The 18,203-nt window shown below is 47.2% G+C and overlaps 1 protein-coding gene across 5 annotated transcripts in view; it reads right to left on the bottom strand.

Annotated features, from left to right (window-relative positions):
* Positions 1 to 18,203, bottom strand: part of SETX (senataxin) — a 631,151-nt gene that overhangs the window by 147,654 nt on the left and 465,294 nt on the right. For all 5 annotated transcript variants that reach the window (XM_086924766.1, XM_086924768.1, XM_086924765.1 and 2 more), the window contains 4 exons: positions 10,934 to 11,035; positions 10,544 to 10,659; positions 7,169 to 7,240; positions 6,534 to 6,683 (listed from right to left, as the gene is read on the bottom strand). In XM_086924766.1, coding sequence (XP_086780892.1) covers positions 6,534 to 6,683; positions 7,169 to 7,240; positions 10,544 to 10,659; positions 10,934 to 11,035 — 440 coding nt within the window. The remainder of the gene's footprint in view (positions 1 to 6,533; positions 6,684 to 7,168; positions 7,241 to 10,543; positions 10,660 to 10,933; positions 11,036 to 18,203) is intronic.

Below are 18,203 nucleotides of genomic sequence, written 5' to 3'. Positions count from 1 at the left end.
CTGTGCAGCAATCCGTTTGCCTGAGGCCTCGAAGACCTTGGACTCTTTGTCTGGGGGAGGAGCGTCACCAGTAGTCTGAGAGTTCGCCCTCTTCCGAGCGTTGGAAACAACCAAGGAGTCTAATGGCAAGTGTCCCTTGATATAGGTAGGATCCGTCGGCGCCGCCTTATATTTCCTGTCGATTCGAGGGTTGACCACACGCGCCCGTGTGGGCTCCCTTAAGACTTCCGTTGCATGTTTAAGCACACCTTTGAGCATCGGCAGCGTTTTGACTGTCTTCTCAGCCACAGAGAAGGTGTTGAATAAGAAGTCCACATCCACGGGGTCCGAGTGCAGCTCGACGTCGTGGTTAGCCGCAGCTCGGCCGCAAAGAGTTGCGTGTCCTGACCCGATTGTGGGTCCTCCGTGTCGCCTCCGGCGGACCAAGGGGCACGCTCCTCCTCCGGATCCGAGTACGCCGGATAGGTGTACTCGGCATCGTCTTCGTCCACATCGGCTGCGGGGGAATGCGTTGGCGAGAGTCCCAGGGCCTGTGGGGACACAGGTTCCACCAGAGTCGAAGAGTCCCTTTTGTTTTTGAGAGGGATCTTGAAATGCTCCAACGCCGGCTCCGTCGTGATCTTCCTCTTGAGGAGAGACAGTTTTCCGGTGTTGGCGTCGATGATTACCTCACGACGTTCTTCCTCAGCAAGCGGCTGGAGCCGAAGCTTCGACGCCACCAAGGTAGCTTTCGGCGTCAATACCTCCTTCGAGTGTCCGCCCTGTGTCGACGCGAAGGCCTTCGGCGCCGTCTTGGGTGGTAGGGTGAAACGAATAGGCGTTTGCCCCTTCGCAGGCTTAGGTGGGAGCTTAGGTGCCACAGCGTCCTGAGCGGGAACCACACTGTCCTTTCGGATCCGCTGCAGGGATTCCGTTACCTTCATCGTTAAGGCCGGAGAGGGCTCAACCGGTCCGACCGACCCCCCGTCGTCGAGAGCCTGATCGCCGGCAGCCACCTTCTTCGGAGCCGACGCCCCATGGCCATGAGCGTCGTCGCCCTGCCGCTTCCTCTGAGCCTTTTTCGGGTCCGCGACCCCTTTCGAAGCCGACGCAGACGCGTCGGACGATTTCGCCTTCGGCACCCACCCCGAGGGCTTTGGGTCGGCCATTTTGGCGTGGCTCTTAGAGTCGGCCATTTTGACTTTCTTGGAAGTTGACGCCTCCAGAACCTTCTTGACCATCTCAACTTTCGCTTTCGGTTTCGCATCCGAGGGTGCGGGACCAGTCGGCTTCACTTTCGTTTTCTTCGAAGTAAGCGATGGTTCACAAATGTCCGTGACCGGGCCCAAAGGCGGGGACGTAGGACTCATAGTTAGATCTTGGGTAAGGCCCGAAGGCGATCCCTCGACCTGGGCCGTATGAAGGGGACTAACCCCTGAGTCTGTTTGGGGATGCTCCTCCTCCGAGCTATCTCCCATCGTGGTAAAAGTCTGATCATCGTCCCCTACCTCGTCGGTGACTTCGGCAAAGTTCTCCCCACCCGCGTCGTAGGTCTCCCCTTCGGATGCGGGATTAGAGTCCGAACCTTGCACGTCGTCTTCGTCCTCGACAGATTCTTGAAAAATGTCATCTGGTGGGGGCGCCGCAGCTGATAACTTAGCCTGGAGCCTATGGGCTCGACGAATCTTTAAAGTCTTCTTGCTCCGGAACTTCGAGCACGCCATGCAGGCGTCTTCGCGGTGATCCGGTGACAAGCAGGTATTGCACACCGGGTGCACATCGAGGTGTGAGTATTTAGAGTTACACACCGGGCACTTCTTAAACGGAGTCCGCTCCATAGCAAGAGTGTAGTGTAGGCCCGTCCGCGCCGAAAGCACGTGGAAGGGCAGCAAGAGATTGGGGCTGAGAGTCAGAAAGAAACCCGAACGCAACTATACCGACGCCCAGCCTAAAGACCTTTTGGTCTCGAGTAGAAGTTGAACAACTATCGGTTCCGACAAAGGGAACCGAAACACATCCGAACCCAATGGCGGAAAAAAACAATCTGGGGATGGAGGCGATGCCCATGCGCACTGTAGTCCAGGGGAGGAGCCACCTATCTCGTGATACTTCGAAGACTCTTCCAGGACAACAATGTGCAATCATCCGGACCCAACACTAGGTGGCGATCTATGCACAGATATGAATTCAGCAGCCCACATGCCTCGAACCTAAAGGTTTGGTTTGATTTTTGGTACAATAAATTGCAAATCGCTTCCATTTTGCTGCATAGCATGCTGTTGTGGTAGGACGTCGATCCTCTTTAATGATGTTCATGCAGTCTGATGGGAGGTTCAGGTAGCCAAATTCTAAGACTTCAGGTGCCAGATCGCAAGGTTGAGTTGACTGGGGTCTGGATGTCTTATCTCTTCATGGTTCCGAGTGAGAAGCTTGGGGGAGAGGAACAGCTTTTGATGATGAGGAACTATTGATAGTTCCAACAGGGTTGTGAACGGTGGTTGTCAAGCCTATGTGGGAGCAACTAGTATCATTGTGAGGAATTGTTTAGTGAGCTTCCAAACCACTAATGGAATTAACGGGAGAGGAGGAAAAGCATAAAGCAAATTTTCCTTACCAATTCATCCATAGCGCATTGCCCTTGGACAATGGGTGTGGATACCTGGACGCAAAGTTTGGGCATTTTGTGTTGTGGTGTATGGCGAACAAATCTATTTCTTTGTAGCCCACATTTGGAAGAATTGGAGGAGTACTTGGGGATGTAGTTTCCATTAATGTATCTGTTATCTTTGACGACTGAGTAGATCTGCAAAATGATTGTCTACTCCTGGGAGATGTTGTGCAAGGAGGTATATGTTTTGAGGAATGGTCCACCACCAAATGCTTTGAGCTAGACGAAAAGCTGTAGAGTGTGTGTCCCTCCCTGTCTTTGTATGTAATACATTGCGGTCATGTTGTCTGTACGAACTAGGACAGCTTTGCCTACTAGATGTGTCTGAAAAGCCTTTATTGCTAGAAAAATTGCAAGCAGTTCCATATGGTTTATGTGGAGCCGTTTTTGGTGTGGTGTCCACATGCCCTGAATGGTGTGTGTCTGCAGGTGAGCTCCCCAACCAGTGAGGGATGCGTCTGCTGTTAGCACTATCTGTGGATAAATGGCTGTCCCTTGGAAAGTTTTTGTGTATTCCACCACTGCAGAGAGCGATGAGTGTGGCTGTCCACCAACACCAGATCGTTTAAATGACCTTGAGCCTGGTTCCACTGACGTACTAAGCATTCCTGTAGGGGACGCATTTGGAGTCTTGCGTAAGGAACAATTAGAATGCAAGATGCCATCATTCTGATCAACACTTGGGCTGGTAGTGAGTGCTGCGGTTGAAATTGTGATATATGAGTTTGCATGTTGCGTTTTCTGACAGGGTTGGGGTATGCTAGAGCTTTGCAGGTGTCTAGTGTAGCTCCTAGATACGCTTGCTTGTAGGAGGGTTGCAGATGAGACTTGGTGAGGTTCACAGTGAATCCCAAGTTGTGAAGTAGTTGAACTGTTTTTTCTGTGTGGTGTAGGCAGCAGTTTTGCGACTTGGCTTTTATTAACCAGTAGTCTACGTAAGGGAAGATGAGAATATGTTGTCTTTTTAAATGAGCTGCTACTACTGCTAGACACTTGGTGATGTAGTGACCCCAAATGGGAGGACTTTGAATTGGTAGAGTTGTCCGTCCAACACGAAGCCGAGATATTTCCAGTGAGCTGGGTGAATGCGAATGTGAAAATAGGCGTCCTAGGGTGGAAAGAAAGTCGCCTTGCTGAAGCAATGGGAGCACCTGTTGTAGGGTGACCATGTGAAAGTGGTCCGATTGAATGTATAGGTTTAGCTGTCTGAGGTCCAGTATGGGCCTGACAAAGCCGTCCTTCTTGGGAATTAAAAAGTATAGGGAGTACACTCCTATTCCCTGGTGATGCAAGAAGACTGGTTCTATTGCATGCTTGTTTAACAGAGAGAGTGGAATGGCCGGGGGTAGCCAAGGAAAGTCACATCTTGTTGGCTGGGGAAGTACCGGTGGAGTTGCCTCTACCTCTGCCCTTGTTACTGTTCCCCCTGTAACCTCCGCAAAAATAGCCTCTGGAGGGACTAGATTGGTTATTCCCTTTGTAAGAAGAGGAGGGATTTTCTGATGAAATTGTTTTTGAGCCACCCTGTAGAAGGAGCGTTGAAAAGAGCCCCTGCTAGAAGGTAATTGTAGGGCTTCCATGGATTTCGCAGTGTCAGTATCTATCTTTTAATTTTTTCTGATGACTTTTCCACTGTTGGCCCGAAAATATGTTCTTTATCCAAGGGCTGATTAAGTATTGAGGATTGTACCTCCTGCTTAAAACCAGAGATTCAAAGCCAAGCGCGTCTTCTGAGGAGTACGCTAGTGTTAATAGCATGCGAAGTTGTGTCTGCAGCATCTAGGGCGCATTTTATGAAAGTGTTTGTGATGAGTTTCCCTTCCTGAATGAAGTCGTTATCTTTGGCCTTATGTCACTCTGGCAAATGCTGTAGAAGTTTTTCTAGTTCATCATAATGTGGCAGTCTTGGAAGCTACCCTTTTGCCCGATGCATCGATAAGCTTTGTCTCCTTATCAGGAGGAGGAGTGTCACCAGTTGTTTGAGTTAGCTCTCTTGCGGGCATTAGACACAACAAGAGAGTCTAGTGGTAACTAACCTCTTTTGTATACAGGGTCTGAAGGTGCAGCTTTGTATTTTTTTTCTAGCCGAGGTGTTAATATTCGGGCTCTAACTGGATGCTTGAAAACTTCATTTGTATGCTTGAACATGCCTTTTAACATTGGTAGAGGATAGGGTATTGTAATCACGGACTAGAGAGCAGGTGTTACATTCTCCATTACAACATCAAATCTGGAGCTGCCTTTGAAGGAAGCACCTCTTCCTCTGCAGGCGATGGTTGAGGGAGGTGCTCTCCCTTGACGTCGTCATGACCGAAAAGGTCTGGTGTATCTTCTATGCTCCTACGCAACATCTTGAGCCGACATGAGTGACTGTCTCAGGAAGTTTTCTTGGAGTGTAAGGAGCAGCCTTGCTGTGTGCTAGCCACACATCAAGATTGCAGACCTGATGTAAGTCGGTTCAACAGTACTGCTCGTGGAGGCAAGGACAGTAACAGAAGGGTGTCAATTCCATCATCAGCAAGGCATTCTTAAGAGACACGATGGAGACTGCTGGAGGCCCCGAAAAACAAGGCCCTGTACTCAGCTTGATCAAAAAGTGTACATGGGATACACAAGGAAAACTGGAAACGCGATCAAAAACAATATCGACTGAGGGGAAGATAGTGAGCGAACCGAAAGAAGCAGCACCATGGTGTCGAGCTGGAGCGGACGTACACATGACCCAGCCCAATGGCAGAAAGAAAAATATCTAACAATTGAGTCGATGACCCTGCACATTATCATGAGGTGGAGTCACTCTACCTCGTGACTCGAAAGACTTTTTCGAAGAACGACAATTTACACACATTCGGACCCAACACTAGTTGGCAGGAGTATGCAAATCATATGTATCTACATCCACACATGCCTCGAATACACTAATCCCCATGTTTGAAGGAATAATCAGCAGTTTCTCAGAAGACATAGCTGACATCTGACCTCCACTTTTGAGAACAGCAAATGTGACAGATAAATGACAAATTTAAAGGCATCTTCATTTATTGCTCCTTCACATTCTCAAGACCAGGACTTTAACCGCCCACCAGAATTTGGTTGGTGACCCACCAGTGGCTCGTGACTTACAGTTTGGGAAGAGCTGTAATTCCTCATCTTGCTTTAGAACAGCTTTTAGCAACTTAATTTTAGTCATATTTGAAATAATGTCAAATAAGGAGTCTCTCAGCTCATCAAAAGAAAGATTTATTCTAGCCCAACACAGAGCAGAACAGAGTGACACGGGGATTAGTCTAAATTAAGATTAAATAGGTAGCTAGACATTTAGTGAATACTAATGGCCAGTGGGAGCAAGAAAGATCACAAATGGGCGTGGGAGCAACGGGAGGGGGTTGGGGGGGGGCTATTAAAAAAGAGAATGTTGAGTAGCATTGGAAGAGGAAGCAACAAGGAGGGCAACGAAGCAAACAAATGCAGAGGAGAGAAAGCCATTGAATACGAATCCATCAAATGGGATTGACAAAATAGTATAAAATGGACTGATCTTAAGTATTGTTCAAGTACTGGTACGGCCCACAATAGGTCTTTCAAATATAGAATGTAAAATCTATCTGTAAGCGAGACCAAAAAACAAAAGCACCATGTGAAGATTCTCAGCTACTGAATTGGAGAAGGACAATATGCTGAAAAACCACTTGATAGTTTGGCCCAGGGAAAAACAGTGCAAAGTCAAAGAGCAGAGCCCACGGTTATTAAAACACAAGTCAGGGTGAACTCTGCAATTACAAACCTGTTGCTCAAAGAATCGCTGGACTCCAGATATACACCAGCTAACCAAGCCTTGAAAATATACAACAAATGACTCAAAGGATGTACATTTAATCCAACTCACTTCATCAACTATAACACAGCTGAAGGGGTCATGCCCCAACCTCCGGAAAGCAGTCTCAAGAAGGAAGCTGCCACTGGTGTTCAGGGTGCAGCAAATGATGTCTGATTCCAATATGATTTTGCTCTGGACTTCTGGGAGGTGTTTGCGGACCTTGTGAAAGGAGATAGAGTTTGTGTTAGTGATGATCATGGACATACCATATGCTGTGCAATGTAAATAAAATGTAAGTTTCTAGTTAGAGTGGGTCTTCAGGTCCTCCAGAGTTGGTAAGTCTAACCACAAGCTGTTTTGGTTATTTGCTGGTTACCAAGTGAATCTCTGTAATAGTGTGAGGGATTTGTAGCCCATCCATGTCCTTTCAGCTCGTCCATAACTTTAGGGCTACAGAAGAAACCCTAACATTTGTTCATCCGAGGTCATACACTGTTTTTCCACCTGATCGGGTGGAGTAACATTATGCTGCCAGTGAAGGAAGTTCACTTTGTACTGACTTGGGAAATAATTAACAGTGAATTGCAGAAATTCAGCCTGAATAGAAAGAACACGGAGAATAAGAAGCTCCCCTTAAAAGGGAGGGAGACCTGCATACATGTGAGTTTCTCAGTGGGTTCTAGTGAGTAAAGGAAGGCGTTTACCTCTTTCAGCTGACTGGCCAGTTGTTGCCTTTCTGCAGCCACTCGGCCAATTTCTTGATCAAGGTCTTCATTCTGTAAAGAGAATCCAAGTAAACAGATTATTCACTGTGCCCCTTCCATCAGCACTCCACTGTTCAAACACAAACAAAGCCAACAGTAAAAGAGTAACCAGAGTTCTGAGCCTGTCTAATCCACAATGTCAGATATAAAATCAAATACTCAGTGTAGTCAATCGCTAATCCTTTTTGAAAATCTTGAAATGTATAATGGTCATGTAAATAAACTCAAGCTACGTACAAATACTTTTGAATGTTTGCATTGTCTGCATGTTTTCCAATAATACTGTTGTTGCTTAACCCCAATGGGCTCTGCTTTTGCTACTGGTCTATTACCTTTCCACTGTGTCTGGCCTTTTTTAATTCAATGATATATTTCACCATCATCTCCCTAATTAGTTTAATGCACTTAACCCTTTGCCGTGAAGAAAAAAAAATTGATGTTTTTTTCTGTAATTTTACAAACAGGTCTTATTGTTGCTTGGCGGTGGATCTTGTCGTTGCCTGTATGCACAACATCTGGTGATGCCTTGAAAAGTGTAAAATTGTTGGGGATTCTGCCTTGCAGGTGTGGAGAGATCGAGGGAGAGCGCTGGGGCTCTGCTTTCTGAAGCACTCCATGGTGAAATTGATCTGCATGCCAAAAAAGAGATAGCTATCAAAAGTAATATTCATGAGTGACGCCTGGAAGTCACCCGAAAGTCTGTGGCTCTCATCCATGTGTTACACCATAGCACCACACTAGTCCAAACTGCTCTATCTAATCAGTCAGTTGTGCTCCAGGCCAGACCTTATGATGTATTTGGCCGCATCCCAGCCATCCTGAATAGAATGTGCCAGGTTGGTGCTGAATTCTTTCAGGGCTGCTGATATCTCAGCAGCCCATTCCCATTGTGCATAGGGCTATCTACTCTGCCAGCAGCTGGTGTTGACTGATCAAAGGTCGAGTCTAGCCGAACACAAAACCAGTTTCCTGAATACCTCAATTCTCTTTGACTCTCCACCAGGGAGGGACATAGGGAATGAGTTTGCATCAATCCTGCTAGTGGAGGCCTGAACTACTAGGCTCTTAGTGGTAGGATGTTGTGCCAAAAAAGCAGGGCCACCTGAGCAAGACTATGGCGTTGTGCTACCTGCCTATTTACAGGTGGGCAGGAACAAAGTTTAGCCCAGGCGCCCAAGAAAGAGTCAGTCAAGTCGTCAATGATTGACAGCAAGGGTTCGGACGCAATTTGCTTAGGTTGCAACACTTTAGTGAGGGCATCGGTTTTCACTACAATAGACTGCAACTCCAAGTCCAGGACTCGAGCTCCTCATCTCATGACCACAGTAGTCTTGCCGCTTCTGTTGGAGGACCAGGGGGAGAACACAGCCCCATGTTGAGGAAGTGCCCAGTTCACTGGCCTTTTGTGGGAACAAATACAAATTGTCATCATTTTATTGTAAGGGAAATTCAACCCTATCTTCTCCAAAGTCTTCAAAGGTCACCTGGCTTTGGTCAAAAGCTGTTAGAGCCATGTGAGGGGGAGGGGTGGGTGAGTTTCCAGGCACAGTTGCTGGTTTGTCAGAGTGAACAGGGGCCAGTTGCCTTGAAGCTGTTCCAGTAAACGACCTTGGTCGAGGGTAAGAAGGATTTGGTTCAGAAATCATACAGGATAACAATATGGTTAAAATCCTCCTCCAGCACCGGCAGCATAAACCGGCATGGATCATGGTGCAGGACATGGAGTCCCATCCAGAGTTGGAACTGAACTCAAAATGGGATATGCAGGCACAGATGGCGCCAAAGACTGATCCATTGGCTGTAACCCTACTGAAGACCTCCATGGATCCATGGGAGCCAATGGCTCACCAGAGGAAGCAGCCGGGTGTCAGATACAGAACATGGCTTCCTTGACAGCCTCAACCTGTTGACACATCACAGACATTCCAAGTAATTAAGGGTGCATCATAATCAGCTGTGGGATTCTCTCCTTGGCGTAGATTAGGATCTGGGAAAACCTTGACACTCACAAATTCTCAAAGGGGGAGTGGCAAGACTGGAACAAGTTCAGTTTGGCCTTCCTACGTTTCCCTGTGGATTATGACTTGGACAAATACTTGGGCCATGATAAAGGCCTGCAGCAGGTGCAGTTCTGAAAGCGGGAGCAGGTCAGCACTCTAGACTTCAAGCAGGAACAAGGGCTTATGCGCTTTCCAGGTGCTTATGTGACTGTCTGAGGTGTTCAGCGATGTACATTTGACCTTATAATCCTGACTCGTCTTTCGGTTTAGAAGGGCACACTTCTTGCACAACTTGGATTCATGGTCCAAAACCAAAAAGCAGAGACTTACAGCGTGGAGATCTGTCACAGACATCTGTCATGAGCAGTCCGTGCAAGGATTAAACCTTGTAGTTTAAGGAGGGGGCATATTCCCATGCACACTGTAAAATAATTTTGTTACAAAAACTTGTCAATTATTGAGAGAAAGTTAGGAGCCAACTCTGGATCCACAAATGAAGGAACGAAAAAAATGGTACAATGGTCAGCAGATTTGGGTGCTGCTTCTATGCACCTCCTGCCATCACTTCAAGGACAGAACTGAGTCGACGTGGAGCTGTACAAAGCCGCATATGATGAAAATCTTCCGGATCAGTCAGGTACCAAAGGATAATCTACAGGTAAGGAATCTGAGGTTATAATTATCCATGAGAAATTACCCCGTAAATGGTCGTAATTCCACAAATGGCCTCCAGAAGGGGACTGAACACTCCAGATAAATGCTAGGTACAATACCTCTAAAGTGGCTACTAACACTGGCATTAGTACCCCAAGTGAGGTTTACGCAAGAGGACAAATCGAGCAAGACCCACAAAACTGCACAGAAAGCCAGGGACAATTATAAGCAGAGAATGTTCAAAGCCTATAAAATTACATCCATACGGACTTGAAAATTAAGGCCTCACACCAACCAAAGTGGTTGCACTCAAATGAATTAGTTTATTGGAACAACATAGAAATGTGGAACAGCCTTTTTCCTCAAGAACCTAATTAAAATAAAGATGAGTTAATACATCGAACAGATTGCCCTAAAAACGAAAGGCATACATTTAAAAATAGGAGTGTGTACCTGTGCAAAATAACCATGTACCAACCTAAAGCCCTTAAATTTGCCACTCATTTTACGCCTATTTCGTAAAAGCCTGCATACGACAAGCCTACAATTTTTTGCCTTTCTAGAAATTTGTTTGGTAAATCGTCTTGGTCTCCCAAATACCCAGTCAATTGAAGATCAAATTGGAAAAATTGGAACATGTGGAAGGAGCATTCAAATTCACCTTCTTGTGCTTGTCACATCTTTCAATGGCACGCCGTCGAGAAAGATCATCCAGCAACCAGTCCAAAGTCTCTTTCTTCTTTTGGATATCCTGGTCAAGACCAAAAGCATTCTTGTCTGCAAATTACAAAAAATGAAGATGTGAAATTTCAGCAGAGGTTCTACTTTTATGTTGAGGGCCACAGCAGTGACAACATTCTGCATGGGTGTCAACACAGCATCATTAGCAATAGCGGGACTTCTGAAACACTGTAAGAGAAGTGTGCAGCTCTTAAAATACACAGTCTATCAAGACCAAGTAGGAAAAATCACTTCGGAAGTGGCACGAGACATAAGGTTGTTATGAATAATTGATGACCTGAGTCACTACGTAAATAAACAAAAGACATACTCATTTTGCGACTGACTTGGCTGTCGAGACTGAACCTTTGGACGTCACTGGATATGGCTTTTTCAGACCCAAGACGCACAAGATTGATGTCCCCGCAGTTTCCTAAAAAAACCAAAAACATAATAAGACTCCCCAAAGGCCTCTACAGTTGTCATTACTAAATAAACATTAATAAACTCTGGATCGTGCCTTGTACTTTAGGCACAGCTTAGAGAACAGATGGTGTTACCTTCCTTGGCCCTTTCCGTGCCCTCAGATGCACAGCATGATACAATCAGTAATAGTGTGCAGGTTCCTAACATGAAACCTACGTTCTAGATGTTAAAGAGGCTACTCGACATAACAGCGGGGTGGGAGGGCAGGGAGTAATCTGCTGTTTGAAGAGGTATCAACTACAAAGGTAAGTAACTTGTTCTTTTGCTTGATGCTTCGAATCATAGCTTTAGAATAGATACCAAAGCAGTGACTTCAAAAGAGTTGAGGGTTTGTGTAGTGGACTTAGGCAAAAATGCCCTGCGGGACAGAATGGGCAACATGTTCTTCCCTCTGGGGCTGGCTGTAAAGGCTGCAGTGATTAATGAGGTGTGCACTCATGTTGCAGCCTGGCAGAAGTTAAGACAGGCACTCCACGTGGCAAAGCAGTGGTTGCAGCCTTAGCCCTGGTGGAATGGGTGGACAGCCGTTGCGGAGCTGCTTTTTGGCAAGTGCACAGCAGATCTTAATGAAGAGGACAACCCAGCAAGACAGAGTCCTCTTTTGGCAGTCTTCTCTTTCTTCACCGAGGAAAACTCCATAAAAATCTGATCGTCTACTCAATGGTCCAGTACCATCAATCAAGGATTTGTAATGCATGGCAAATCACCTGTGAGGCTCTCAAGCCGCTGGAGTTGCTGCATGTTTCGTGGTGATCTGCTCAATCGAACAGCCAGGTCTAGAGTCCTTTCCTGCATTGCTGGAGGTCCTGAGGAGCAGGCAAAAGTCGTTCCAGGTTTTGGCTGCTAGGTGTGAGAAGGAGTTTCCTCTGCTGTCACCTTAAGGGATTCGGGGGTGGGGTGAAAAACATGGAGGGGGGTCTGCAAGGAAGAGGGAGGTGGATCGTAGGTGTATGGTTGGTTGGTGGAAGGTCAAGCGTTTGTTGATGTAGTCTGGTTTGTCATTGTGCAGGGCTTAATATGTGTGGGGGTCAAAACCTTAAACTGGCATCTCTTCTGGATTGGGAGACAGTGAAGCTTCCTGAGGTGGGTAGTGATGTGGGTCCATGTAGAGAGGTTGAGGAGGAATCTGAAGCCAGAGTTTTGTATGGCCTGTAGTCTCTTTAGGAGGCTTTCAGTGATTCTTACGCAAAATGCATTACCATAGTCCCGCTTGCTGGTGATAAGGGCCTGCGTGACGTTCCTTCTGGTGGTGACCGAGCCACCAGAAGATCTTTTGGAGCATGCATAGGTTGGGGAGGCAGGCGGATGAGACTGCATTTACCTGCTTCTGAAAGCTTGCTGTCCAAGATGATGCCGAGATTGTGGGCATGGTCCATCGGGCGGATGATGGGCCAAACTCAGCAGGCCACCATGGACTGCTCCATAGAGAGGTGTGTTTCCAAAGATGAGTACTTGTATCTTGTCAATGTTGAGCTTAAACAGTTGTCCTTCATTGAGTCGGTGACGTTTATCATACCTCTGTTGAAGTTAGCTCTGGTAGTAGAGAGGTCTTCTTACAGTGAGATGAACTGGGTGTCGTCAGCATAGGAGATGATGTTGAGCCCGTGTGATCAGACGATGCAAGCCGGTGGGGGGAGAGGGGCATGTACATGTTGAAGAGGGTGGGGCTGAGGGATGATCCTCAGGGGTCGCCGCAGATCTTTCTTATATTCCAAGGTGAGCGGTGGGAGTCCGATTCTCTGGGTTCTTCCGATGAGGTGATCTATTTGAGGGTGTCTCCCTGGATTCCGATGTGGTGGAGTCCGTTGATAAGGATGTGATGGGAGATGGTGTCGTAGGTAGCCGACAGGTCCAAGAGAATGAGAGCTGCCATTTTGCCAAAGTCCAGGAGGGCCTTGATACAGTCTGTAGCTGCGATCACGGCTGTCTCAGTGGTGTGGTTGGTTCGGAATCCGGATTAAGAGTGGTCCAGGAGGATGTTGTGTTCTAGGTGTTTAGTGAGTTGCTTGTTGATTCCCTTCTTGAGAACCTTACTGGGAAGGGGAGCAGGGAGATGGGACAGTAGTTCTTTGGTTCTGTAGGGTTGGCAGATGGTTTCTTCAGGAGGGGCCTCGCTTCATCATGTTTCCAGTCCTCAGAAAAGGAGGCCGAGTTGATGGACGTGTTCAGGACTTTCTAGAACTCGTCACCAATCGTCTTGCTCTCGAGGTTGAAGACATGGTAGGGACCGCGGTCCAACGGTGCACCCAGGTGCACAGTGTTTATGATGGGGATAGTTGCTTGAGGGCCCAAGTAGGTGATCAGATGTTCGATGCCTGAGTTCATGAATGTGAGCAGGCAGTTGCTGTCAGCGGCGGTAGGTTGAGGTTTTAAGTTCTCGCAGATGCAAAGATCTTGTTGTGGAGGAAGTCTACTAGGGTGTGTCACAGTTCTTGGGCGGGGGTGATGCAGTTTTCAGTAGATGCGGGGTTGGATAACTCCTTCACAATATCTAAGAGCTCCTTGCTGAGATGTACACTGGCTTCTATGCGGTCTTCTAGGGCGCTCTTTGTTTCTTTCAGGAGGCGGTGGTACTGGTAGAGTGCGGTCTTGAAAGTGCTATGGTCACTTGTCTCTTTTCTGGTGAGCCACTTCCTCTCTAGCTGCCGGCAGCTGCGCTTGGTGGATTTTAACTCAGCAATGAACCAGCTAGATCCTCTGGCAGGTCATTTGGATTTGGCTGGCTTGGTGGGGGAGACTGTGTTAGAGCATTTAGTGATTCACTGGAAGAAGTTCTTGGCAGCCTGTTCTAGGTTGGATGTTGTGTCTGGGAGGTGTGCATGGAAAGCATTTTCACTAGTCTTCTGATATCTTTTTCCAGTTTCTGTGCATGGAGCTGGGGGGAGGGCGTTGCCGGAGTCCAGTCTGCTCGTTATGAGTGCGTGGGTGACGGTCTTTCTGCATTCGGGGGGGTGGGGGGGGGGGGATACACTTGAAGGTCTTGGGGAAGATACAGAGGGAGTAGAAGCAGGTGGAGGTGACGGTATTGATCTGGTGTGTCATGGTGAGGGAGGAGACTAGGATGATGCTGAGGTTTCGGGCATGGTCTGATGGAGTGGGTGGGTTTCCAAGGGCAGAAGGCAACTAGGTGTTGTCCCAGGCAGTGGAGGAGTGTCCAAGGACGAGGACCTCTGTCTTCTCCGGATGGAGCATCAGGCAGCTGTTGTTCATCCAGGCTGTGACAGCCTTCATTCCTTCCTGGAAGGAGAGTCTGGTGTCTTGGGATTCTTTGTGAGGGAGAGGATGAGCGGGGTGTTGTCGGCGTAGGATACTATGCTGAGCCCATGCTGTCTGACGACGAGGGAAAGGGGGGCCATGTAGATGTTGAAGAGCGTGGGGTGAGCGAGGATCCTTGTGGTACTCCACAGTTCATCTCTGTGGGGTCGGAGAGGAAGGGTGGGAGTCCGATCCTTTGGGTTCTGCCAGAGAGAAAGGAGCTGATCCAGTCGAGGGCTGTTCCTCGTATGCCGGCATCATGGAATCTGGCTGCGAGAGTGCGGTGTGAGACGGTGTCGAAGGCTGCGGAGAGGTCTAGTAGGATGAGGGCTGCAGTGTGGTCCTGGTCGAGTTGCATGCGGATGTCATCGGTGGCGGCGAGGAGGGAGGTCTCAATGTAGTGGTTGCTGCGAAATCCGGACTGGGAGGAGTTGAGGATGGCATTCTCTTCGATGAAGGTGGTCAACTGGGCGTTGACAAATCTCTTGGAGCCTTTGGCTGTGAATTGAAGGAAAGAAATGGGACGATAGTTTTTCAGGTCCGTCGGGTTGGCCGACGGTTTTTTGCGGAGGGGTTTGACCTCTGCCTGTTCCAGTCATCGGAGAAGATGCCGGATTTGAAGGAGGCGTTAATGGTGCTATGGTGGCCGCGTCTCTAGATATGCGGCGGGACAGTGCCTTGAATTCAGACTTCTCAAAAGTGAAACTATTGCCGAGTTATACCAAATTCAACAAGCATTTACAATGCAATGGTCTCGGCTGCATTAAAGGTAGAGCTATAGGCATTGCTCATGATTTTTTTTTTTTAAATCATAAATAAATGGCATTGTCATTTACATTGCCAGTAGCTTAATCGCTTGCATATGCGAGACCTATTGCATTAGCACCCACACACAGAGTAAGTAGTAGAGTAGTAGAGAGAGTAGTTGATAGTGAGTATGATAGTTATAAGTAAAGAGAGCATTAGAGAGTGATTAGTAAAAAGTGAAAGAGTGAGTATCATATAGTGAGAGTGAGTAGTAAAGAGTCCTAGAGCCACACACATTTACATGCACAGCCACACCCTTACATATACAAAGTGTATTTTTATTTTTAGTAGTAAAGAGTGAGTAGTATAGTGACTAATTATGAGTGAGTAATGTTGACATTTTGTATGGGGCGCCACTTTTTCTTTACACACAGACAACAAACCTTTAGTCAATATGCTGTCACCTGGAAGTGGGAAAAATTCTTATGCTTGTATTGCATGTCTGTGTTCAAAATTGTAAGGATATAACTTTGATGTCTCTTTTGTGTCTGGTAAACAAAATAGCGCTGCTGATTGTTTATCGAGGTCACCATGTGGTGACGTAGAAGAGAATGCCTTTGGAAGTGAAGATTTAGACGTAGTGGCCTGTGTGACGGAAGTGTTTGCGGCACTAGGAGAAGCATTGAGGGAGGAAGCATGGATTGAAAAAAATTCCAAGGATAATGAACTTAAGCTGATAACGAAATACATACGTGATGGTTAGCCATCCATTAAAAGTATGAAAGGTGCTCTACATTTTTTTTTTTGCTCAAGTGGCTTCTAAATGGAGCGTAATTGGTGATTTTTAGACATGACAAATGCATTCCTCCAGCAGGTATAAGGGAACGGCTGTTGAAATTGTGTCATTGGGGGCATATGGGAATGTCTACATTAAAAGATATATTGTGTGAGAATTTTTGATGGTCGGGTATGGACGCTGATGCAGACCGAATGGTAAGGCAATGCACAGTATTTTCTGCAGCTAACAAGAATTGTAATACCAAAAAACACAGATGCAATATGTAACAGGGCCCAAGTTTGCATGGCAAAAGATCGGGTGGATAGTTAATGACCATTTAAAAATATCCAGACAATGGCACGGGGGAAAAGGAAGATGGCGGTGTGAAGCAGCATATGCGCTGAAGCTCTCCCTGCTCCACCGCTAGCGCCGCAGTGATCCTCCACCTATGATCCCTACAAACAGCATTTTGCGATCCAACAGATAGCTTTCTGCTAAGCTCAAAACATAACTTTTTAAGTGCTATCCAAGGGCCGTGGAGTAGGGTCGACCCCGCTGATTTCACTGCCTACCTGCGCGTCTGCTGGTGCCGCGGGGCCGCTGGAGCCGAGAAGACGCTGCCTGCTTCCGACTTTTCAGCTACTGTGAAGCCACTTCGCTGTCTGCCTGCCTGCTCGTCTGGTCCCACTACTCACTTCCCAGCTGAGGGTCGCAGAGCTGTGTGCCTGCCGATTTTGTGAAGCCGCATCATTACCTGCTGCTTACTGGGGTGGTGTGACTGTGGGAGCGGCGAAGCTGTGGAGACGTGTGGCATCTCTCCCCCGAGGTCTGCTCTGCTCTGGGCCAGTTACCGTTGGGCTCTGCTCCTGTCCACTCTCCGTTTCTGCCTCGATGCATCTTTGTCTGGGGCTGGGCAGCCGTGTAGTGATGAAACACCTCATCTGAGGTCCTCTGAGGTTTGCCTTCGATGAGCTGCCTCATGACCTGTCTACTTTGATACCTGCCATTGAGAACCGTGGAGCAGTGGGAACCATGAGGCTGTGGGACGTCTCCCCCGAAGGCCGGCTTTGATCTCACTGGCTTTGCTTGATATATATATATATATATATATGCACAGAAACCTTTTAAGGCTATGATGTGGCTGTCATGTCATTTGTAGAAGTGCACTAACACACTTGCATGCATCTACAAAATGAGGACCTCATTTGTTTTTTTGTATGTACCAAACCTACATGGATTGGTAAATAAAGCTAAAAAAAACAAGCATCAAATAAGCCAAAACACTCTACGGGCCTAAATAAGGTCTCCCTGCTAACAAACTCTCACTGCCACCAAAACATTATTCATATGAATTAGAATTGAAATGGATCGTCCAGGCTTCATGAGAACGCTCCTTGGACACTTAAGAGGGCGAATGGTATGTAGGGGCCCTATTGACAAGCGCTCAACTCAACAAGCAATCAGCTAAAAACATAGTTTACTCAGCGCGCAACCCTTATATAGGTTATGAACAAGTTGTACTCAACATGCAACTTAACTGCAACCGCTGTAGAGCATACCTTATCTAAAATGATAAATCGTGCCAATAGGTTAAGGGGATATAGCAGTTGACGTGCATCGGTCGTGAAAACAAAGCATATACTTTTATGCCCATACATGAAATGCACCCCTGAGAAATGAATCAACACTCTGTGGTTGGGAAACGTGCAGTCTGCTCTTGCCTGAAAGTAAGGCATGCGTTAATCAACTGAATGCCATTTCATCGGCTCGATGCCCCTGTGCCTCTCGTACCTGCTGCCACCTCTGCAGATTTGCTGTCCTGTTGCCCAACCACAAACTCCTCCACCAGGCTGCAAACCCAGCTCTCCATCCCTGCCATGTTGCTGGATGGACAGGAAGCAACATGCGGCGCAGGCGCATCTGCACGTGAGTCAGACGGCTCGCAGAAGCTGCTCGTCATAGTCACGTGACAGGAAAGCATCTATTCTGGTTTTCTTTTGCATCCATGGGACATAAGGGTACATTTTCAAGTGCTCTGTTAGAGATTACTTCCTGAAAAATGCAACGTCACATCTCTATGTATAACGGTGCTCTTGTGAACGCGAAGGCTAAATCGAAATAAAACGCTCATTTTATCAGACCTATGAAGGCTTAGACTAAATACCGGTGCATCGTTATTCCCCGCCCCCCCCCCCCCCCACCCCCCCCCCCCCCCCAAGAATATTATACAAACTTATAGATAACGTATTTATTAATGTTTTATAATCTTGCATGAAAGGCAAGAATGAGACTTATTTTCAATACCATTGGACAGTTTTTTCTGTTCGATTTTAGT

This window comes from Lissotriton vulgaris, chromosome 5 (assembly GCF_964263255.1).
Source record: "Lissotriton vulgaris chromosome 5, aLisVul1.2, whole genome shotgun sequence".
Classification (NCBI taxonomy): Eukaryota; Metazoa; Chordata; class Amphibia; order Caudata; family Salamandridae; genus Lissotriton; species Lissotriton vulgaris.
This window is presented reverse-complemented; position numbering and strand designations above follow the sequence as displayed.